Here is a 17,278-nt window from a genome sequence, read left to right on the forward strand (position 1 = left end):
AGATTTTTTTCTCCTCTCTATTGTCCTTTTGTCCCTTTCCTTTCCTCTGCTTTCCTTATCTAAATGCTTTGGCAGCTCACATACTTCATATCTTCATATCTTGCCAAGAAATAGAATTGAAAATAACAATGAAAGTTGAACAGACATAAATAGAGAATATCAAAAGAAAAATCTCGGATTTATAATGTTCCTGCAGCACCTTCTGGGTTTTATCTGAATCAGGTTTATTGCCAAGTAGGTTTTCACATATGAGGAAGGTTCTTTGGTATATTGGGTCATAACAATAACCATAGCATGAGAAAATATAAAATGACGATACGAGCAAGTACTGCAACCCAAGAAGCATCAATGGAAAACAGAAAACTAAGAATAACAATTCAGAAAAATTATTATGAAAACAATAACAATCTGTGACATGACTTATTGCTGTGGCATATAAACTAACTATTTTAAACTATGAAAAGAAGATTTCTGTCTGTGGTATAGGATGAATGTTACCCTGTAATACATTATTTTTAAAAATGCAACGCCCCCCCCCCAAAATCAATTTTAATCCCAGTTTTGTTGTTGTTGTTTTCTTTTATTTTTTTTAAGTTGTATCTCATTTGGATGGTTTCATCCTCCGCTCTAATGGTGCTTTTGCAAAAGATGAACACCCAGAGGCTACACCCCCGCCCCCCTCCCTCCCCGCCGCCCCGTTCTCGCTCTCCTCATCCATCCATCCACGCTCGCTCTCCTACGCTGCTGACTGGATGGATGGTGCGTTAGGAGCGCACACAGGATTGTACCGGGGGCTTCCCTTCTGTCTGGTGGAGACGGGCTGAGGAGGAGAGACCAGAAACCACTCCGAGGACCGTGCAGGACGGACTCCAGTCCGGAGAAACGGACGCGAGACTGGGGGGGAGCGAGAGGGGAGACGCGGGAGGTAAAGGGGCCATTAGCGGTAATAACCTGTTGTTTTTGTGTTTCTGTTTTTCATTTGAGGGAGAAAACGCGATGGTCGCTCGCGTCTTAGACAGAACAACACAAGGATAGATGTAAAAGCGACATCTAAACCTTGTTGTACTTGATAAGAATCGTTTTAATAATGCTTTTGGAAAAGAAGAATAACTGAGAGAGCGTCTCTGTGCATCCTACACTGCTCAGCCGTCGTGTTTTTACCTTTAATTGATCACAATTTCTTATTCTCACACGCGCCTGTGTGGTAAAACGTGAGCTTAATTGATTTGGAATATAATTATTTCCAAGGGGTTGCTTGTCTTGTCTGTTAGAGGTGTTTTTTTTTCTTTTATTCCGATGTTCAGTTTCTTTATTTTATAAGTAGAAGAGAAACTGCAGCGTGACATTTGATTGCAATTCAATTATGGTTCGCTTGTTTGAGCCTTTTAATTTGTGCAAGGAGGGCTGAGAGCGCCGCCATCAGTCTGGAGACGGAACCTCTCCAGGCGGCTCCGTGCGCGAAGCGCCAGTAAATTCTCCGTCGTCATTAGATTTAAAACGACCACGCAACCTTTACTCAGTAAGCTGTGTCGGTGTGTTCAGCCAGAGAGCGGGAGCCTCTGTTTGATCACCTGTTTCCCTGCATCTGCATCAGGATGATCCTTAATTACAGAGATGATTGTAACCTTCTTACATCATCTCATCCTGCCACTTTCCAGAGCGCAGTTTAAAATAGAATCTGAGCCCACTAACAAAGCAGCCGTGTTCCTCACTGAGTTTGATTCGTGTTGTATCAGAGCTGAAAGGCATCTCGCAGTTCATCGCAGGCCACAGACTGGATGTGTGTGTGTGTGTGTGTGTGTGGTGACAGAGCTGCATTGTATGGCAGCAGTCTGTGTAACCACACGGGTCTACACAATATATGAGCTTTGTGTGCGTGTGTTTGCATATGGAACAGTGTCAATACCCATCGATGTTGATCTCGCTTGTAACAATAACATTTTCCTCAACAGTTCCCTGTTGGCTGGAGTTAATGAAAGCAGGTTAGTGAGCCGTGTTTCAGATGCTGCAATGAAAGAAAGTGTTTAAATACACTTTCAGTCTTTAACACAGGGTATTTTTCATTCATATCACTGTGAATAGAATGTGTTTGGGTTTAGCTCTGTTGAACCGATAAAACAGCAGTAGAGAAATAAGCAACCTGGGCTTGAGGAAACTTGCAGTGTGTATCTTCTGATGACTTGTGATGTAATAAGCTTTCTGTCAGCTGATTTATTTAAAACGATTTTAATGCTCACCGTTCTGGCTCTTTATCCCGTTAAACTGCAAGGCTTTCATGTAATGTATGGCTGCAGCTAACGATTGTGTTTATTGTCAGTGGGTTTGACCATTTGTTTTTAAGTGATTTGTGTAACCAGTGCATTGTTTAGCATTTCAGAAAATTTTGAAAAAGGCTTGTCACAGTCTCCCCAAGCCCAAAAGGATGTCCTCAGGCTGCTTGTTTTGTCAAATTACAGCTCAGCAACCAAAAAATATTCAATATTAAAGTCAAACACAGAAAATCCTGACATTTGAGAAGACTGAATGAGTAAAGGTGTCAGTATTTCATTGATTAATTTTCTGTCAGCTTATTAATCGATTTTCCCTTCTGTTCCACATCTTCTCCGTCTGTTCGGTGGTGTGTATTTGAGTGCCTGTTCTTTGAATGCAGAGCTGCAGTTTCGCTCACCTCGTCTGTCACAGTTATGCATCCTTTGTCACTCTGTTTCTCACATTTAATATGCCTCTCACACACAAACACTCACACAGCAAACTACGGTTCTTTGGGGTGTCTACCCTTGACTCTTGTCACTTTCACTGAGACACTGACAGATTGTTTTTTGGTTTTTTTTCTATCTCTGCCTTTCACATTTTAATTCTGTTTCTGCTTCTGTTTCCCCCCTGCAGATCCTCCATCATCTGAAGGCCTCCTTCCTCTCTTCCAGTGGGTGTCGTAGTGAGTGAGTGTGTAGCTTGTGCCCAGACGAGTCTTTAGTGTGTGTGTGTGTGTTTGCGTGTGTGTATACTTCAATTGCAGAGATGGGCTCAGTGGGAGCGGAGCGCCGCAGGCCCACGCCGGTCCAGACGCCCGAGGAGAGGGATGTGTGGAGGGAGGGAGGAAGAGCTGGATGGAGGGATGGGGGGAGGGAGGGCTGGAGAGAGGGAAGAGAGGGTGGCGTGGTGCAGAGCTACAGCTTCGACTCGTACCAGCTGGAGGAGGAGGAGATCAGTAAAGATGCCCCGGAGCGAGGAGTGCTGGCTCTGTCCGAGCCCGGTGAGGGAGTTTCTATTCTGACTGCACTGGTTTTCTCTATGCTGGTTTTATGGACAGTGAGCGAGGAATGCGGTAGAGGTATCGACAATACATCAAAGTGAAAACAGAAGATATGAATAGCTACTCCAAAACACCAAGCAAAGGAAGATGTGTTTAGATTGATACTGACTGCAGGGGTCCCCCAATAATTTCAAAGAATTATTGTGAAATGTTGGTGTAAAATTGAACATTACCAAAAGGTTATTTAATGTGTATTTAACACATGCCTTGCTGTATGTTCAATATACTTTGCCTTGTTATATGCACCCTTCCTGGAGGTTAATAAAGGTGCAGTAGTGTATGATGGTGCACAGCCATTTTTCCATTTGTTAGCAGCAGTGCATAGATTCTTTACACTCACACTACTTCAGCAGTTTCATTTAGCGTTCTCAGCCAGCCTTGTTTCTTTTGTACTGTTATACTATATGTTGTTTTATTGTATATTCCGGTGCAGGAGTCGCTGATGACTCAGCAGGTATTGAAATAAGCAAACGGTAACATAAGCTCATCAGAATCAGCGCTTAATTTACATTAGCAGGCTAAACCAAATGGTTTCTTTATGTGGAAGCTAGATAGCCTAGCTTTCTAGCTTCACCTTTCTGAGTAGATGTGCATGGTGCAACACTCACCATGCAGGTAAAGGGACAGACAGTTATAGAACATACAATGTAATATATAAACAAAGCTGTGTATGCTTATTGAAAAAAGATAAACAAAATGAAAACATGTTAGTCAGATTTAATTTTTTACAATTTTTAGGTTTTGTAAGAAAAATAAGTGAGGCTGAATCCGAGTGTGCCTGTGTTTTCAGACGGTGGTTCAGGCTGAGAGATTAAAAACCGTGACACAGAGAGAACAAAGGAAGCGTATGCAAAAAAAAAAAGAAAAAGAAAAACCAGGAGGCAAGCTTGTTAAGAGAAAATTGTTGTGTTGCCTGGTTACTCAGGTTGCACAAAGAGCACACTAATCAGATAACAAGTGACCAAGGATGCGCAGCGAAGATCCTAGATTGTGAGAACTCTCCCTCTTCTCTCGGTTTCTTCGTCCTTTGTTGTGTCTGTCCTCCTCCTGTAGCTGTCAGTCTCCATGTCTCAGTGCACAGCCAGCAGAACAGAAGGGGTATGCAATCTCCTCCTTCCTTAAAGAGGAGGTTCTGAGGGACTTTTTTTAATTACAGGGGGAGACGCGGTCTAAAAGGAGGAGGGTTTTCTTTTAATTAATACATGCATACGGTTAGTAGTTACACATATATTATAAAGACAACTTTTCATCTTTCATAAAGATGCACATTGGCATATGCAGAGGACAACATGCAACATTCTGTGTATGGAGTTTCCATTACTCCGAGATATTTCTTAAAATTGGATTAAATTGGGTACACTATTAAAGAAGTCTTCCCAGTTAAATACTCTTAAATAATTCTGACATGTTGTGTGGAGGGTGTGTCAGTTTTAGCCACGTGAATGTCAGAAAGGAAAAAAAATCCACTGTGAAACATCTCCATATTGTCAGTTGAATTTCTACACCGAAATGTCAGTGACCCAGTGTGGGCAGTGCTGCGGTGTTGTCTTCATTGGATTTTCAGTTAATGAAGTTTGATTTTCTGCAGGCGGTAATCTTTCCTTCAGTCTGTGCAGCCATGGAGATGTTCAGTGCTCATGCTAGCTGCACACTTTGCTTTATTGTGACTGGATCTGCTGCTTCACTTTCTTTGCTTATCCCAGAAACAAAACATTGAAGAGCTGAATGCAGGTTATCATCAGCAGATGTACAGGGCAATAATTTATCAGTCCTAGTTACCATAATAACAAATTACATAACAAACAAACAAACATAACAAATACACCCCCCCCATCCCCCCTCCAATATTCAGCTGTAAAATTGGTCAGAAATTCTTAGCAGCCATTAATGGTAGGCTCACAGGATTAGGGAAGGATTATGAACAGTTCTATCAGGAAGCTGCACATCACACTTTAACTATGAAGCTGAATCAGAACACAAAGCCCAGTTTTTAGCTGAAGTCATTCGGCCAGTTAGTCCACGATCAGCACTTCCTCTGATCAATTTACCTTCAACACAGCAACAAGGTCCTCTGCTGCATTAGAGGCGTCACTGCTGCTGCTGCTGCTTCATTCATCCTGATTAGCTTTAATGAGGATTGAGTGTGTTGGTTTCAGACCTAATTTAGATGTTTTGAAGTCATTTTTTCCATCCTTACTGTTTTATAAAATTCTCTAACCCTTCTCTCCTTCCTTCCTGCTCAGACTTTGAGGAGCCGATCCCTGACGACCGTTACCATGGCATCTACTTTGCAATGTTGTTGGCTGGAGTGGGCTTCCTGCTTCCCTACAACAGTTTCATTACTGATGTGGACTACCTGCACCACAAGTTTAAAGGTACAAATATGCATATGCGTACAGAACTGCACCTATAGAGGATGTCCATATTCAGTCCCCAGGAGTCATGGCTCCTGTGTGTGTGTGTGTGTGTGTTTCAGGGACGTCCATCGTGTTTGACATGAGTCTGACGTATATCCTGGTGGCTCTGTTGGCCGTCATCCTCAACAACGTTCTGGTGGAGAGACTCAGCATGCACACCAGAATCACTGTGGGTAAGTCAACTGGTTCACAGACGCAGCTCTAATTGTGAAAAATTTCCCGTTATGGAACTTCTGCTGTTACTCATTTATTAAGGATCCTCTGGGAGCCTCAAGGCCTATCAGGGCAGAATATGTAGAATGAAAATGGAAAGGCAGTATAAAGAGAAAGAGAAAAATACACTCTGTCATAACTCTCCCGTGGCTTTTATTCATAAAATGTTTCAAACAAACTTTGCCAAAGACTGAATTCACAAGCGACTGTCTTTCCAGAGGGCGGGTATTTTTCTGTTTCTCTTTTCTTTTTCTTTTTTCAAATCTTGCATCATCATCAGTTATGTTTTCAACCTTCAAAACATTCAATCCGCTATATTATTTGAGATACAAGGGTGCACACTCAGACAAAGCCTTATATGAGAGAAATTTAATTATGGCCCAAAAATGTTCATTAAAAAGCTGATTTTCAAAGTGCCTGCACATCTTTGCAGGGTATAGAATTCTCAGTGAGACACTGTGATACGTCCATGCCTTAAAAACATAAAAAACATGCAAGTTGTTCAGCCTCCTCGGTATAAAAAAAAATATCTTTGAGCAAAACTTTAAAAAATGCTTTTTAAAAATGTATGTCCCCGGAGGCGAGGTTTGATATATCTACACATATACTGCATACAAGAGCAAGGTTTCACCATCTTACCCTCTGCTGCTTAAAATAGCTCTGCTCACATCCCTGAGGAAATATCTTTTGAAGTGTGCTGTCTGCATGAGAGCTGGTCTCTGGAGTGAATAAACTCAGGACCGGACTTTGGATGAAAACCATACTATTTGCACATCTGGCTTGTCAAATGTGTGTCATGCATCCAAACAGAGTCCTGGTTCAGCGGTGTCTCTTCACTGTCTGTCCGTGTGTCATTTCCCGGCAGGTTACGTCTTAGCACTCGGACCGCTGGTCTTTGTCAGTGTGTTTGATGTGTTGCTGGCAAGTTTCACCACCAAGCAGGCTTACATCGTCAACCTTGTGTCAGTGGCAGTGGTGGCCTTCGGATGTACAGGTACCACTAACAGTAATGCTTATTTATCTGTCTGCCTGTCTGTCTGTATCTATCTATCCATCTATTTATCTACCTATCTATTGATTTTAGCGACTTCCAGCTCTTGTTATGGGTTGAAAAATCTGAAAAATTTCTGAAACACCGAACAGCTAACAGACAAAGTTATCAGTGGTGAACACAGTGGAGTTCTTCACAGCTGAAAGCCTCAAATATTTCCCTTACATTTGCCATGTGAGTTCAAATAAATGCAAATGTGTCTGCAACAGTTGACTGACATGTTTGCTAACACAAATCAATAAGGTATGTCAGTGTTTACACTCATCACTCTGTGGTTAAAAATGGTGCTGCTTCATTAAGCTCTACCGTTAAAACTTTATTTCCCTTCCAAGTAATTGCATATAACAGAGTAAGCTGATGGTGAAATACACAGTATATACTAGTGGTGTCTGATTTCATAGCACCGTCATATATCCAGGATAAAAGAGGTAGGTATAGATGAGGTAGGTATAGATGAATAAGATGGAGACACATGTATTATCATGTATAATACAGCCTCAACTTTTGGTGCTCTTGATGCTCTAGCTAAATATCACTCTGAGTTGTGAAATCACCAAGTAACAGACTGTTAGGACAGAGTGGAGGCTTCAGTTATCATCTGCTGCTAATGACTTGCACTGAGCCAGTTTCCTTGTTGTTACTGAGGGTGTGAACACAGAGCCCGTCAGCCAGCACTAGTAACAGTTTAATCAGTGGGGGTCCAGAGGTCAGAGTGGCTTCTCTCGAGTGGCGTGTTTACGCTCAGGAAGCTATGCCTCTAAATAAATAGTGTTCTTACAATGTAGACTGTTAGGTACTGACAACCACTTCCTCATCTCTCCCCAGTGCAGCAGTCCAGTTTCTATGGTTACATGGGGATGCTGCCGAAGAGGTACACACAAGGGGTGATGACTGGAGAGAGTAAGAACACTCACACAGACGGAAGAATTGCACTCACACATTCCTGCTGTCGTCCTCGTCTCGTTCCCTTTCTCACTTTTACATTCTCTCTTCTCTTCCTCTCCTCTCCTCTCACCCAGGTACAGCAGGGGTGATCATCTCCCTGTCGCGCATCTTCACCAAGCTGCTGATCGAAGACGAGAGGAGGAACACTCTCATCTTCTTCCTCATCTCCATCAGCATGGAGATGCTGTGTTTCCTGCTTCACCTGGTCGTCCGCCGCTCCAGATTCGTGCGTTACTACACCAGCCACACCCAGGGAAAAGGTCCGGGTAAATGCCAAGACCCGCGTGACAACGGGACTGGATACCGAGTTCACCATGATGTCACCGCAGAGGAAGTAAGATTTGTAAGTTTGTGTAGAGTTTCTTGACTGCACAGCTATGAATGCACATAGTGAATATAATGAACATTTATTTTTAGTCCTGCCAGTAGTCTGGCTCGATGGCTCTTTCTTTCTGCCAGCTTTAACTGTGGCAGATAGATTCCACACCTTTAGTTTTTCATATACCTGAAAAATTACTGACATTTCCATTGTTAATGTTGATTCTGAATATTAAGCACTGCTGTGCACAGCCTCTCAGAGTTGCTATCATGATTGTACACTTATTGTCTGACCAAAATCTCTTTTTACGTCATAATGTATTCTATTTAATCTCTGCACTTTATTTTCAGTGTCATTAAATCCCTGTTCATCTGATGGTCACATGTCCCAATACTGTCAATTTACTGTTCATTTAGTGTTAAACCGCAGAATGTAAAAGTTACATTGGGTGTATGGAATAAGCAAATGTCATGTTTCGAGATTTTGTGTCTGCTGCACTAAGAGCAGTCCATCTATCCGCCTATTAGCTTTACATGCCTTTCCTTTAGATGTTTGTGTTCTGTCTTATATGTTTTGCAGTTGTCATATAGTAAATTCAGTTTGTTCTCAAGTTGGGGTTTTTTAAGTTCTGTTGAGAATTTCTCTCTTCTACTTCACACGAAGTAGCAAATTCCCTCATTAAAGTTTCTTGTACATATTTCATTTATTAAACCCTTCATTAATGTTGCACCAGCAAACTGTTGCTGAACCAAGACAGGAAAGAATTGTCAGGTCTCTAAACTGTGGTGTCGTGCAACTCTGTTTCCTTGTTGATTTCTGTGTGTGCCTCTCGTCTGCTGTGCACAAAGGGATTGAGGGCGGTATGCTTTTTAAAAATGCAGAATCAATCATTTAAGCTGCGGGCTGCTTTTTGAATACCACTCAGAAAGAGAAATATTGAGAGGGAGTTAGAGAAAGATTCTGAGAGGGGTTATTATGGTTCAAGTATGTAGGGATAGAACATGATGCTTGTGGAAATAAAGACAAAGACAGATGGAGTTTTAGAGGGAAAGGAAGAGGTTGAGGCCTGCTGTGAAGAGAGACAAATTGAGAGTCACGACATTGAGTGGAAAAAAAAATTGTTTGGAGAAAACTGATGCGGCAAAGAGATGAGACAGACAGGGGGAGACGGTGCAGAGAGACAGCCAGCCAAGGGGAGGAAGAGCGAGGGATCATCACCAAAATTAGCGAAAAAAACACAACAGGAAGGGAGCAAAAAGTGAGAGGAGAGAAGGCAGAAAGCAGGAACCCGTCACGGCATTGAGAGAAAGGAATGAGAGAAGAGGAGGTGAATGCACTTTGTACTTGTAGCATGAAGACATGGAGCTAAAATTTCTCATCACATCGTGTGTGTTTGTTCAGAGCCTTGAAAGGACGACACAACACCTCAGGCTGCCATCTTTTCATGTGAACGTTTGTGTTTGTACACTAATGTGCAAAAGAAAAGTGTATGAGGGACGTCCCCTTGTGTTTTACACAGTCTGTGTTTGTGTTGTGTTGGTGTTTGTGTGCCATTTTCTGAGTCTGGGGGCTGATTCAGGCGGCTCTTTGTTCTGGTTGCCGGGGGAAACCAAGGCAGCACTCTATATTATGAGATAATCAAGAAGAGTAGTGCCCGCAGGTCTCTCTAATCAACTAATGGATTGCTCTCTCTCTCTGTGTGTGTGTGTGTGTGCACATGTGCATAAGTGATGGTGCACATCACCTCTGTGATGTACATATGTGTGTTTGGAAAGAAGCAGAGTAGAAAGAGGCACCTATATGTTTGGATAAGAAGGAAATATTTATATGTTGTCTTCTGTGTGTGTGTGTGTGTGTGTGTGTGTGGCTCCTGAGCTTATTTGCAGTCTCTCCAACATCATTACATCAACCCGCAGCAACTCAGAGCCAGCCTCTTTAATAGCCGCTGCCCTAAAAATGATGTCATGCAGCTAGGAAGCCATTATTAATAAAACAAAAAAAAAAGGAAAGACTGAAAAGTTGAAAACAAGTGCAAGAAAATGTGGTTATTTGCTGTGTGATGGCTGCCTCTAGTGTTTTCTTAATGAACTGTTAATGTCCTTCAAAAAGCCTTGAAATTGTTTGCAGGAAACGAGGAACAAAATTAAATTGTGACTTGTGATTTTATAGTTCATGTGATGTTTTCAATTTAATCTTGGATCCAAAAATAAGGATATATGAAAATTGAAGTCTCTCTCTGTGTGTGTGTGTGTGTGTGTGTGTGTGTGTCTCTTCAGGGAAATGGTGGGACCGGGCCGTCCTCTACAGATGAAGGCCCTGAGGAAATGGCGAGCGGGATGTATGTACGATTTGATGCCCCAAAAGCCAAGATAAGGAAGAGCTGGCCCGGTGTCCGCGGTACTTTCCATTTTAATCCCGTGTACTCGCTGCTCAATTACCCTCTGACTCTAATGGATAGATTTAAAATTTAAATGCATCCCCTGGTTATTATTGGGAGGAGGAGAGTGTTCTTAGTGAATTAACCTGCATGACTGATGTTTGGGATGTTCCAACATCACTCTGTGTGTGTCTTCTCTAACCAGACATGATCTTGCATCGTTACGTGGTGTCCCGTGTCATCTGGGCCTACATGCTGTCTATAGCAGTGACCTACAGCATCACTCTGTGTCTGTTCCCCGGCCTGGAGTCAGAGATACGAAACTCCACCTTAGGGGAATGGCTCCCTATCCTCATCATGGCCACATTCAACATGTCAGACTTTGTTGGCAAGGTGAGGTCCATGGTTTTTAAGTTGTAAAGAAGAGTTAAAAGATGTGAAGATCTGAGACATGGTCTTTGACGTGTCCTCAATGGTCTTTATGCACCTGGGCAGGACAAGTGAACACCTTTGTCATTCTCATGGAGCTCAGTGACTTAATGTAATATCCAGCTCCACTCCACCCAAATTCAACCTGACTGAGCTTTAATAAACCAAAGAAAACAACCAATCTGAAGATCATGTTGAGATGAAGGTTTCTTCTTTAGTTACAAGTACAAAATGACACACTAAGAAACACTTTTGACCTTTGTGTGTTTTGTTTATGCTATCGCACATTGAGTATCACAGCAGCACTTGTTAGTGGAATGTGTGAGCTCCTGTTGGCTTTATAATGACTTGCATCTCCTTGTTTTGGCCTTGACCCACAACTTTCCTGGATTTGGTCCTTCTCACTGCTCTACTATCTTTGGCTGAAGCAGGCAGTTGTTTGTGAAGAAGCTCTAAAAGAGCGTGAACGTTAAATTCATCAGATGAGTGGACACAGGACTAGTGGACATGTAGTAAGGCAACTCATTGTACAATATGTTCACCAAATTGTTGATGAAATTTCAGTGTTGTGTGAAAAAAAAACCTGTTTCTGCTGCCCCCAAGTGGCAAAAGAATGAATAATAACAACAACTAAAGCTTTTTATACAAGTATGTCATTTTCTTCATTTATTTTAAATTTATATGATCTACCAGATAATAGATAATTATTAAATATGTTATCATGCCTTAGTATACCAAAAATAGCCTTATACAGTATGAATGTCTGCCTTATGATGCACTAGCACAGTCACCTGTGATTAACATGATAGAAAGCTGTTCCTTTTTCCTAATTATTGTTACGCACCATTTACAATATCAATAATGAACCTTTAAGCTCACTAAATGATATTTTATATCTATATTTAGAACAACAAACACTGTCTTAATCTTCTTCTTCTCTTTAACTGTAAATAAAGCTAAATCATTTTTTATCTGAAAATGCAGAGGAGTTTGGGAACTTTTTTCAACCCTGAATAGTATAGTGCAGTCTTCCTCGCAATCTGCATGGAGCCCAAACAGCCTTTATCAGGGAGGTAGAGGAAGCTTGTACGGTGCCTGTGAGACATCTGTGAATCACTACTCAATCACACTACTGTTTGCACAGCTCAAATACTGTGAGGACGCTTTAATTACTGAAGATGACCCAGATGACATTTTATTAGTTTGACATCACTGAAACTGAAACTGTATAGTTGTTGGGGACATTCTCCCTGGCCTATATCCAGTGGAAATTATGCCTTTGTGTTCAAATCTGAAACACACTTGATCAGTGTTGCACTACAGAAGGAGGAAAGAGACAAAGTCACACTTTAACACTGGAGCTGACCTTGTGAAATTGTGAAAGAAGTTGCTCCATTTATTAAACCTGCGAGTAAGAATGGGGAAAAAAATCCTGGTTTATTTTGGGTAATTGGACTTAGCTCAAAGGCTTTATCTGAATATTGAGAAGCGAAACTTTATCTGGCATCCTGGAGTCATAATTCTGACTTTGAACTGAAAAAAAGTTGTCAGAGTAAAAGTTGCTCTGATTTTATTTTACACTTTGACTTTGTCCTAACGGCAAATTTAGCATTTGGTTGAAATGGGGGGAAAAGAAGATAATAAGAGAAATTAAATAGAAAATGAGAAAGAAAAACTAAGTCAGCTTAGAGGAAAACGTCATGATAAGAAAGAGCAAAACACTGAAATGGTCTCTGTGGCATTTTGACTTATTGTTGTGCTTTCTAGAAACTTCCATAAGCAGCTGGTAAACATGTGGCTTAGACAGTGACTGTTGTGATGTTCAGAAAAATGCAAGATCACGTTTAACATAATGTTAGTTTTGCAACTTGACGGCAAAGCAGAAAAGGATTTAGCCTCCTGTTCTTTCCTCAGATCTTGGCTGCGCTGCCGTACGACTGGTCTGGAGGCCGACTACTCTTCTTCTCCTGCCTGAGGGTGATCTTCATCCCTCTGTTCGTCATGTGCGTGTATCCAGCCAGCAACCCCACCCTGTCCCACCCCGCCTGGCCTTGTCTCTTCTCCCTCCTCATGGGAGTCACCAACGGGTACTTTGGGTCTGTGCCGATGATCCAGGCAGCTGGCAAAGTGCCTCCCGAACAGAGGGAGCTGGCAGGTGAGAGTTATACGCTTCAAAGAATGTAAAGAATGTCGTTGCAGCTTAAGGAAACATTGAATTTATGTTGTTGAAAATTAATTAAGTGATCATTCGAGCCATTTGTCAAGCAAAAACCAGCAAGCTGTCACCAGTTCCAACTACTCAAATGTGAGGATTTTCTGCCTCTGTCTGCTTCCCTCTGTTGGGTTTTCGACTGCTGGTTGAACAAATAAAGCAATTTTGATTAAATTAATTAATCTAAAAAATGATGAAGACATTAAATCAATAATGAAAACATATGTTAGTTGCAGTCCTCTTCATTTTTATAAAATTACATAATCCCCATCCCTGCTTTGGCTATACAGACTCATCTCAACAGCAAGTTATATGCTAAAAGACCCTGTGTGTTGGAATGGAGAGAAAATAGTACAAGAGAAAACCTTACAAACACCGCTAATCTTGGTACATTAATTTGTTTTTTAAAAAACAAACATGCTTACATGCTATTTAACTGTCCCACATGTACATTGTATTTAAAATCATTCACTCTGGATAAGATACTTCTTTATTCTCTCTGTAACAGCTCCACAGTGAATCTCTGCTCTACATGTTTTTGTCTAGGGAACACCATGACCGTCTCCTACATGACGGGTTTGATGGTGGGCTCGACTGTGGCGTACGCAGCTTACAGCTTCACTGCACCGGGATCAGGAACACAGTTTTCCACAGTCAACATGCACACACCAGCCAACGGCACTGGGTATTGAATGTCCACACACAAGCAAACACAGATATAAACACACATACATGCACACACACACTTACAGCCATTCACACACATGAGATCCTGGCCAGGAGAACCTGCACAGACTGATGGACACAAGTCCAGCTGCAGAGGACGGGAAGACATCTGGAAAGAACGCTTTAAAGCTTCAAGTTTTACTATGAGAGACTGATTCACGCTTCAGTTTGGTTCAGTGGATAAAGGCAGTGGAATAAGGGGGAAAAAAGGATTTAGTAGTGGAGGAAATGATGTTAAACAGCAAATACGTAGCAGATTTCTCCACTGTCTCAATCTCCGACCTGGCTGTCCAGTGACCTTCAGATATCTCGGCTCTGCTGTGATGACCTTTTCCCTGGAGGTGAAGAACGGCAGCTCAGCGGGCAAACACAAGCCCTTTGAGTGTCTCACAGTGAAATTATCGTCAGCATGTGTGTGCGAACAGATGGGCTGGCATTTGTACAGTGTAATGTCAAGTGATACTTCGCTGCAGGAGACGAAGGAGCCCTGGTGTCATGGGTCACATATGTCCCAATTCATGATTTATCAGAACTGTGATATTCAGAATAGAGAGATGACGTCAGTGTGGATTTTTCTGGACCAGCTGTTTCTTCGTTGTAGTCTCCTGTGATGAAAATAAGATGATGGAGATTTTTGGACAGTAAGGTCCAACCACAATGGTTTGATTCAGGTAAAATTATTGAAATGTGCAACATTTAGCCTGCATCAAATGTAACCTAACGTGATCTCCATTCCATTCACAGTAAAATGGAAGCTAGAACTTGTTTAGCTCCTGTAATGTGATATGATTGCCAGTATAATGGAAGCCTGGGTATAATTATGAGAAGAATTTAAAGAATTAGAATTGCAACCTCTGACTACAAATATTGTTCTGCAAGCTGCTACAGACAGTTAAGTGTGGTTTAACACGATGACCAAATCACATTTGATTGGATAAACAGGTGTAATTGAAAAGAGGAAACCTGATTTACAAAAGCTGAAAATGAAAAGAAGTCAAGGGTCAACACGACAACACAAAATTAGTAGTTCAAAAATTTATTTATTTATTTATTTTATTTTACTGTGCCTTAAAAGGAATTACATTCTTCCATTAATGACATAACACACATCATGCAAGAGAAAATCAAAAATTATATAATTGTTATTGCAATTTCAGAAATCCATCCTTTTTAGAGACAGCAGACACATTAACCACACTTTTCCATCTCCATCTTGCTTGTCTAATCTGAATTGGAAAATTTCAGTTGTACTCTTACCAGTTAGGTAACCCTTATATTGAACTAAAGAGACGTTAAACCTTTATGAAGTTATGGATTCTCTGCATTAGCAGCTGCTGCCCCCTGTTGTATTCAGATATTGTAGCGCAAAAAAGAAGACAAGAATAAGCAGGTTTCTTTTTCACATCACTTCTCACACACTGGTAAGAGAATGTTGGTGTGAATTCACCAGATGAGGTAAGCTGGTAATGTCTGTGTCTTGCAGTTGTTTTTTTATGGTTTGTATTCCCTCTGTGTCCCCCTGAACAGTGTCTGTAACATCTATGTAATGATGTGGGACATCATGGAGAAACAAATTAGTGCCAAAAAGTCTGATCAGTGTTAGTAGCTGAGAAAATAATGAATGTAATTAAAAATGTAACAGGATGGAGGTTGTAAATACACAGAGTGAAATGCACTAAAGGTCGTGAAGAGCGCTTATTTTATTCATGTGGAAGCCTCTAGAAAATATCAGATTTATATTTTTGGTAGCTTTGTTTTATAGAACATAGAATTCAGAGAGCAACTGTTTCTTTTATTATTTCGACAAAGCACTGAACAGCCTCCCCCGGCTCCTTACTTCATCTGCGTTTCCTGTTGGATTTGATTAAATTTGCAGCGATAAAGAGGATCTCCTCATAGAGCAGAGGCCAGAATTTATACATTATGAAGAAAGCAGGCCTCGGTGCAGAAAGGCACGAAGTGCACTACATTATGTAGGTGACAGCGTGAATGGAAGAATGGTAGGGTGCCATTTGGGAGCTAACCTCATTACTATATGTATGTCCCACTGTGCTGACAGTGCCATATTGCCTGAGGCCTCAGTCCTCTCAGTGAGCTGCTGGGTTTGAAGGTGTTTTTAGTTATTTTTGGACAGACTTGGCATTAAAAGACATGAAAAGTCTCTTTCCTTCGTCTTTCTCGCTCTCGCTCTCACTCTCCGGTAGAAAGGATCAGTGCCATTTGAGAGAGGCGACATCCCACTTTCCGAATTGCATCTTAAACCCAATATGTTATGTTGAATTCAATCCTTCATCAGTTAAAAGAATAGAGTTTGATAAAAAGATGGATGGTAAATATGAATCTAAAGCTTGTTAGCTTAGCTTAGCATAAAGACTGGAAGAAGGGTGAAAGCCTGAATCTATTCAATGGTAACAAAATCCTCTAAATTCACTGGTAAACTGACAATTATGACAGAGCCAGGTTACCTTTGTCCCATTTCCATTCTTTATGCTGAACAAAGCTAACCAGCTGCCGACTCCAGCTTTTTTATTTATCATGCAGACATCTTCTTGTCTAACTCAATCCAAGAGAGTGAATAAACATATTTCCTAAATGTTGAACTATTACTTTTTTTTTTTTTAATAAGTTGTAGTTTGTTGTATACACTAAGAAGCAAATTAGTAAGATATTCTAAACAGATTGTTTTATCATGAAGAATGTGTAATTTTTGGGTTAGAGTTAATAAATAAGATTTAAGCTGTACCAGAGAAAAATCAGTCCTGCAGAATTTGACCACAATGACACTTTGAAACTGATATTGTTTTCCACTGTCGATCATCTGAATCATCATTTCAGATCATAATTTTGCCATTAGCTGATGGCGTAACTCATGATGAGTTTAGCGGTAGAATAAGCTTCACCAAAAAGTACAGGCAGCCAGCCACAGGTAGTACGAAAAGGAAAGCAGTTCTTTGACAAAATCACTATGACAATAAAGGAGTGTCAGGAAAACACATTTAACCTACAGCAGAAAGAATGTTTGGACAGCAATTAAAGTGAACTAGACACTCAAAAGGCAAGTTTTTGGCCTCTGAGAGATGAGAAGCGACTCTGGTGTTTTAAGGTAAAGGATAATTGAGTTTGAGTTCACTGTGAAGTAAACACATTGACCACATTTCATCTCATCCTCAAGGTGTGATATCCGTCATCCCGCCGTGTCACTTCCTGTCTTAAAATCAGCCACAGATGGACTTTTTCTCCCCGGTAACAACAAAGAATTTCTTCAGAAACCACCTC

General features: G+C 41.1%; 1 protein-coding gene across 6 annotated transcripts; it reads left to right on the plus strand.

Annotated features, from left to right (window-relative positions):
• The first annotated feature begins 676 nt into the window (after positions 1-676).
• On the plus strand, positions 677-15,677 carry slc29a4a (solute carrier family 29 member 4a). 6 transcript variants are annotated; one of them, XM_046416439.1, is made up of 12 exons: positions 677-943; positions 1,953-1,982; positions 2,887-3,253; positions 5,557-5,688; positions 5,790-5,903; positions 6,809-6,937; positions 7,820-7,894; positions 8,014-8,282; positions 10,535-10,655; positions 10,841-11,028; positions 12,979-13,219; positions 13,823-15,677. In XM_046416439.1, the coding sequence occupies exons 3-12, from the start codon at positions 3,019-3,021 to the stop codon at positions 13,966-13,968; spliced, it is 1,650 nt and encodes a 549-aa protein (XP_046272395.1). In that variant the 5' UTR covers positions 677-943; positions 1,953-1,982; positions 2,887-3,018; the 3' UTR covers positions 13,969-15,677. The 6 variants fall into 6 exon arrangements, with proteins under 6 accessions (XP_046272395.1, XP_046272399.1, XP_046272397.1 ...); XM_046416443.1 differs by having other exon boundaries at positions 8,014-8,273; XM_046416441.1 differs by having other exon boundaries at positions 677-925.
• Positions 15,678-17,278: the final 1,601 nt, after the last annotated feature.

The sequence above is a fragment of the Scatophagus argus genome, chromosome 16 (assembly GCF_020382885.2).
Source record: "Scatophagus argus isolate fScaArg1 chromosome 16, fScaArg1.pri, whole genome shotgun sequence".
Classification (NCBI taxonomy): Eukaryota; Metazoa; Chordata; class Actinopteri; family Scatophagidae; genus Scatophagus; species Scatophagus argus.

Bases quoted from the DNA above. Each gene is read 5' to 3' on its own strand.
- slc29a4a (XM_046416439.1), top strand. From the start codon at position 3,019: ATGGGCTCAGTGGGAGCGGAGCGCCGCAGGCCCACGCCGGTCCAGACG. The intron at 3,254-5,556 runs GTGAGGGAGTTT...CTTCCTGCTCAG, and splicing joins GCTGGCTCTGTCCGAGCCCG to ACTTTGAGGAGCCGATCCCT. The intron at 5,904-6,808 runs GTAAGTCAACTG...ATTTCCCGGCAG, and splicing joins GCACACCAGAATCACTGTGG to GTTACGTCTTAGCACTCGGA.